The sequence below is a fragment of the Chenopodium quinoa genome, unplaced genomic scaffold, assembly GCF_001683475.1.
Source record: "Chenopodium quinoa cultivar QQ74 unplaced genomic scaffold, ASM168347v1, whole genome shotgun sequence".
In the NCBI taxonomy this organism is placed as follows: domain Eukaryota; kingdom Viridiplantae; phylum Streptophyta; class Magnoliopsida; order Caryophyllales; family Amaranthaceae; genus Chenopodium; species Chenopodium quinoa.
Window position 1 is genome coordinate 22108 of NW_018744064.1, and position 6858 is coordinate 28965.

The following is a 6858-nucleotide window of genomic DNA, read 5'->3' on the forward strand; positions in this document are numbered from 1 at the left end:
TTATTACACGTATTATGTGCTTTGGAGATATTGTTATATACACCTAGGGTACCGTACACCCATAAGTATTTTGTACTTATTTTGATGATTATATTTCGTTGATTCATCAAATGAAGAACAAAAACTAATCTTGGGTTAGTTGGATGTACGGTAAACCTGGATGTATATAAAAATTTTATGTGCACGGGCTAATTTTTTTTTTCTTTTTTTCTATAATTCTAGTCAAATGTCGTTTTCAATTCATATATGCATGTTCGATTACTCTATAAGTTAAATAATTTTTGAAAAACGGGTGACTAATATTCATGGTTAAAATTATTTCAGTTCCAGCATTCATCGATGCAATTGAAACATCCGAAGAAGAAAAATGTCAAGGTGAAGGCAATATATGTGTTTCTAAAGGTGTATATGCTTGTTGTGAAGGACTAGTCTGCTCAGCTTCCAATATTGTTATTGGTGTTTGTAAAAAACCTCTACCGGATCTACTAATAGATTATGCAAATTGAGACTCCTTATAATCATCGAAATTCATGAATACATACAAGCAACTCTACTAAGTATCTAGAAGAGTTTCTTGTATAATATACCACTATTTGTTTCTAGCTTGCACTGTGATGTTTCTCATAAATGTTCTTTTTAATCAGTATTATTATTCATAATATTATTATTCATAATATCATAATTATTGTTAGATAATCAACTCAATCAAAAGCTTAAACAGATGGTTGAGATTAAAGAATATGTTTTATACTCTATATCAACAATGTTCATTTTGTTGCTTTGATCGGTCTTGGATTTATTTTTAATTTTTTTTTTTCAATTCAAAGTGTATTGTTTGTTGATGGGGGTACACATACGTATGTCAAATTAAAAAAAAAAAAAAGATTGAATGATCATCAAAGTCAAATATAGTAATAATATACGTTATCTAATCATATATACTTCGTAGAATTTTGTGATTGATTGGTCTACCACAGAAACGACACTTAATAAATTTAGGAAATTGAACCTCATTCGTTGGAAAAATGGCTAGAAAGCATGGGTGTATTATAATATCACAACTTAAACTACTAATCATACATATACAATATATTCTTATTGAACTTAAGAAATATGGATGATGTTGACAAAATAACTCAAAAGTGTTGGACCTTTGATGGCTGTAATGCAATTTAGGTCAAATTGAATGAGTCTATGTGAAGGGAAAAAAAAAAATTGCAATCTAACCCATGAAATATCACCGTGATCGAATTGAAAAAGGGATCTTACATTTTTTTTTTTTTTGACACACCTTACATGTTTTTTTTTTTTTTTGACAGTGAGAACAAAGAAAAGAAAACATAAGCAACAGACTAAAAATACCAAAAAAACACTCCCGAGCACGAGCCTTTCCAGCCAACCAGTGTACAGGAGACACCCATTCCCTAGGAACCTTAAGAATTTTACAAGCCGCACAGGTAGACAAAAGAACCCGAGTATCCCGAAGTAACCAGTATAAAGAAACCTCATCTTTCTGTTGTTGGCCTAACATCCGACACAGAGGCTCACAGTCCGAGTAAATAAGAATCCTACGAAAACCACGAGAAAAAGCATTGCGTAACCCCCAAAAACAAGCTTGTAACTCAGACTGTAAGGCTGAAGAAGAGAGAGAAGCACGAGCCCCTCCTCCTCGGACTGAAGGAGAACCACAATCACGAAGAACCCAACCAGCACCTGCCGAATTATCCGAGGATGACCAAGACCCGTCGCAAATCAAACAAATATTAAACCCCGACGTAGGGTCCCCAGCAAGAGTGGCAGCAAATCCCGAACCAACAGGCCTAGGGCTAGGACCCAAAGTAGAAGAAGGAAGGTGAGAATCCTGAGCCTGCCTCCCTCGCACATTCCACTGAGAAGCAAGAAGCAAAACATCATCCGGAGAGACAGCTTGTTGCCGAAAACGTACATTATTACGGGACAACCATATAGACCAAAGAAGGGAGAAAAATTGCACCAAGTTCTCCCAATCCTTAGCAGCCGCTAACAACGAGACCATAACAGAAAACCATTGGAGAAAGGGAAGATGAAGAAGACCCTGACTATTGAAATGAAACGAGCTGCGAACCCATAAAGGAGTAACGAAATCACAGTCTCGAAACAAATGGTTGATCGTTCTCCTGCTCCCTTCGACAAAAGCAGCAAGTCGAATCCACGGAAACGCCGCGAACAGCTAGAGCTGAGGCAACCGAATACCAGCATGAATTATTTTCCAGCCAAAGATCTTCCATTTAGGAAGAAGGGGGGAGCGCCCAAATTTCTTCCACCAGGGAATAGGCAAGGACCCAAAGGAGGACACCTGATAGTCTGATGAAGTAAGAGAGCATAGGCAGACTTCGTAGAAAAGGAGCCATCCTTGGTAAATTTCCAATATACAAAATCATCCATAAGCTCCTGCGGACGATCCAAACTAAGGATCCTGACGGCAGTTGGACTATCAAAAACCGATGGACTCTCGAGGAGTCCCACGCGTTAGAACGCGGATCAATTATACCTGACACATGAGTCGGAAGATCCGACTGAGATAAACCATCCTTGAATAACACTGGACCCCAGGAGCCCAGTTGTCGGCTGTTATGTGTACCTTGTCACCTCTACCCACTTTCCAACGTACACCAGAAGAAACAGCCGAAAGAAGCCATCTGCAACCCACGACAGCCCCAAGAGGGGCGAGAAATCCGAGCTCCCAGATTGACTGGCAGAGAGGGGTACTTCAAAAACATGAGTCTAGAAACCAAAAGTTGAGGATTTCGAATCATCCTCCACCCTGTACCAGCAAGGATAGCTGAATTAAAGCAAGCAATGTTGCGCACACCCAAACCCCCAAACCTTTGGTAAATGAAGAAGAGACACTGAGCGCAACGCCAAACCCTTCCGAGAACCAGACGATCTCCACCAAAAGTTGGCAAGCATGCTATCAAGTTGAGAAGCTACAGAAGACGGAATCTTGAAAACCGACAAGATATGATTAAACGATGCTATCAAAACCGAATTTATGATAGCCAGTTTCGCTGCTGCTAACAAGCGAAGAGAAGCAAAAGCAGACAACCGGCTAGCAACCTTGTCAATTAGAAACCTGAATTCCGCGACTTTAATCCTTCCAAGGTCAACAGGAAGACCTAGATGAGTACCAAAAGAAGCCTTCGATTGTAGTCGAAGACTGCGAGCTAAAAAATCACGGTAGTCTTGAGGGGTATTTGGGCTGAACTTGACAAAGGACTTCTGAAGATTAATCATCTGACCCGAAGCAGAGCAAAAATCCGAAAGAATGGCCATGACATTGTCACACGCTTGGGGCGAAAGTTGGAAAAATAACAGCGAATCATCTGCAAAGAACAGATGGGAAATCGAAGGTCCGCCCCTAGACACACGAATACCAGAAAACAAAGCCTGTTCTTCCGCCCGCCTAAGAGAGGTCGACAACACCTCCATACACAAAACAAATAGATATGGTGACAGAGGATCACCTTGTCTAAGACCACATTGTGGTCGAAAGGACGGTGTAAGACTCCCATTCACAAGAACCTGGTACGAGACAGTTGTAACACACTGCTCAATAATATGAACCGAATAAGGCGGAAAACCAAAGGCCCGTAAAACCTGACTTAAAAAATCCCAGCGCACTCTATCATAAGCTTTATTCATATCCAACTTTAGAGCCGCATAAAAAACGTTTCCGAGCTTTAGAAGCATTCATAAAGGATAGAAGCTCGTGAGCTACCAAAGCATTATCAGAAATTAGGCGACCCGGCACAAAGGCATTCTGGAACCCTGAAATAAGAGATGGAAGAAACCCCTCGCAGACGGCCAGTAATGCATTTTGCTATACATTTTTACATGACATTACATAAACCAATCAGCCGAAACTGAGACACTAACTCCGGCTGAGAAACCTTCGGCAGAAGGACTAAGAAGGTTCTATTCCAGTCCTTCAGCATATAACCATGAGCAAAAAGTATTGAACTGCCGAGATAACCAAATGCCCAGTATGATCCCAATGAGTATTGAAAAAAGCCGAAGTAAAGCCATCAGGCCCAGGAGATTTGTCGTTAGAAATATGAAACATTGCAGCTTTAATCTCAGAAGGCGAGAACGGGGCCATTAACATGTCCTTTTGAGACGAGGATAGCGTCGGGAGGCCAAGGTGATCCCAAGAAAAAGGAGGGTCACTCCCAAATGGAGATACATGAGAATATAGATCAGAGTAAAAGGCCTGAATAAGAGAGCGAAGCCCAAGAGAATCCGAAACCCAAATACCAGCATCATTCTTCAAACTGACAATCAGATTACGACGACGACGAGCTTGGACCACCGAAAACAGTAATTTGGAGTGTGACTCCCCTCCAGCATCCTATTTAGTTTTAGCACGTTGTTTCCAATAGAGAAAAGCATCAGTTGCTTCGGCTATCTTCTCTTCCCTAGTATTTAGAAAAAGAACTCGCGCCACTGGGATTGTAATTGAGTAGAAGAAGAAAGACAAATCAGAACATAAAGCTTTCCAGTTTATACCCCAAGATTTCCTGTGGCTAAGGCACCAGTCTTTAAGTCGCCTGCGAATAACAACAAGCCTGCGAGATAAGGTAAAACACGGAGAGCCTGTAAATTCTAAACGACAGCCGTCCTTAATAATCCTAGAAGTATCCTGAGCAGATAAGCACCAGTTTTCGATTCTATAAGGTCGCCGAACAGAATCTTGAGGTAACGAGTCTGAAAAGATAATAGCTGTGTGATCCGAAAATAGAATCGGTTGATGATGAACAATGGAGTCCGGATAATCAATAAACCAATCCTGAGTTGCATATGCCTTATCTAATCTTTCAAAAGTCGGGTCCACCTCTATTCTATTGTTTGTCCAAGTATAAGAAGGTCCAGAAAAAGGAACATTCACTAACCCAAATTCAACCGCCATTGAATAAAATCCAAACGTCCTGGAATAAGTGAAGACCCTCCTATTTTATCCGATAGATACCCGACTTGGTTAAAATCACCAATCAACAAAATGTTCGGGTAAGTTTGGACAAATCTAGCAATAGACGACCACACATCTGATCTATCTGCTACATGAGGTGCCCCGTACACAAAGATCACAAATTTTATCACATCACCAACCTCTATTTTACAAACTACAAAGTTTGGAGATATAAACACTGGAACTACACTAAAAGGAGCAAGCCAAAAAATGAACAAACCACCACTTAATCCTACAGCATCTACACCACAACAACCAAAAAAGGAATAGATGCTAAACTGAGCACAACATTATCCACAGAAACCATTGTTTCCATCAAAACACCACATCCAAGTTATGGGAGCGGACTAAAGAGCTTAGATACGGAAATTTAGGGGAGTCCGCTTGTCCAAGACCCCTACAGTTCCAGGCAGCAACTTTCATCTCAATTTGGGTGACCCATTACGGAGGTCACCGAGCCCGCTGAAGAAGAAGTTGTAGAAACCAAATCTAAACTGCCCTTGCGCTTCTTGCAAGGTAACAAACAGGGAAAACAACCTGAGCCATGTTGCAACATCGAGACTAGGGGTGCTGATGGTTCCAGTGCACCACCCGAACGCTGATGGTAGGGCAAAGAGCATGCCAGACTGTTCAACAATCTTGCGGAGGAATGTCCGCATATCAATGCTGTGAAGGACTACAATGCATTTTCAACGGTGACTATCCAGGCGCAACAGGAACGTGTATGCGACGAACGTTTAAGACCGTTCAACAATATTGTTGTGGCACTTCAGCGTACCAATGTTGTGAAGGACTACGATGTGAGCTTGATGGTGATTATCCTGGATCCGGCGGAGTTTGTAGGCCGCTAAAACCATGTCGAAGGACATATCAACTTTGCGGAGGTATCAATAGATTGAAATGTTGCCAAGGATTAAGATGTGTACTTGATGACGATTATCCAGAAGTTGGCAGTGTTTGTATGCCAGGAAGAAAATGTCAAAGTGATTATGAATCTTGTGGTGGTAGCACTGGACTTCAGTGTTGCGAAAGGTACGCTTGTGTCTATGATGCGAGTAGCTATGCTGGTGATGGTGGTGTTTGTGTGCCTACTTACAAGCAGAGTTCTTCGTCGAAATGATGACTTATTAGTCCATTCATGTGGATGACTCTCATTTTCTTGAGCTACAATTGTGTTAATTTGAGTTGCATATATGTATTTTTTGTTGAGTGTTTGATTTCTGTATTAATTTTGATTGTATTGATTGAGTTTACTTAATAAATGTTACGGAGTTTTATTAAGAAATTTATATATATGCTATTGCTATGCATGTGTTTGGGTACAAATTGATTTTTATTTTTATTTTTTATTTTTGGGCTGCTCATTACAAGCCAAAATTTTCTTCTGTGCAGTGCAGGTATATATTCTCGGCCCAATTCACCAATTGAACCAAAATCGTCTTTAACCCAATATTAAAAGTCTTAGTCGATCTAGATCTTATTGTTTTTTCCAAATGATAGAGTATAAAATATATTTCTGAGCCTCAACCATCAGCTTAAATTTTTGGTTGAATTGGTCCTCTAACATGGTATCAGAGCCAGCGTAATACAAAGGTCACGAGTACGAATCTCATCTGCCCTTCCTTTAAAGTGGAATTAATTCGCACCAGCTATGGGTACCTTTGTTACATCCACATTTCATGCCTAAAGAGCCTTTATGTGGGGGAGTGATAGAGTATAAGGCTTTTCTTTGTCAATAAAAAAAAAAAGTTGTAACCTTTTCATTTTACCCCTTGTTTTGTTAGAAAAATAAAAATTTAAACATTTATTTGTGTATATTAGTAATCATCGCAGAGTATAAAAATGGCTTTTAT

General features: G+C 40.2%; 1 protein-coding gene across 1 annotated transcript; it reads left to right on the top strand.

The window, feature by feature from the left end:
• Positions 1-5606: 5606 nt before the first annotated feature.
• LOC110690828 lies at positions 5607-6125 on the top strand. Its single transcript, XM_021867709.1, has one exon. It carries the CDS (start codon positions 5607-5609, stop codon positions 6123-6125), a length of 519 nt encoding a protein of 172 aa, XP_021723401.1.
• The last annotated feature ends 733 nt before the right edge of the window (positions 6126-6858 follow it).

What these genes read in the sequence shown, in the direction of transcription:
- LOC110690828 (XM_021867709.1), top strand. Translation starts at nt 5,607, where the DNA reads ATGGTAGGGCAAAGAGCATGCCAGACTGTTCAACAATCTTGCGGAGGA.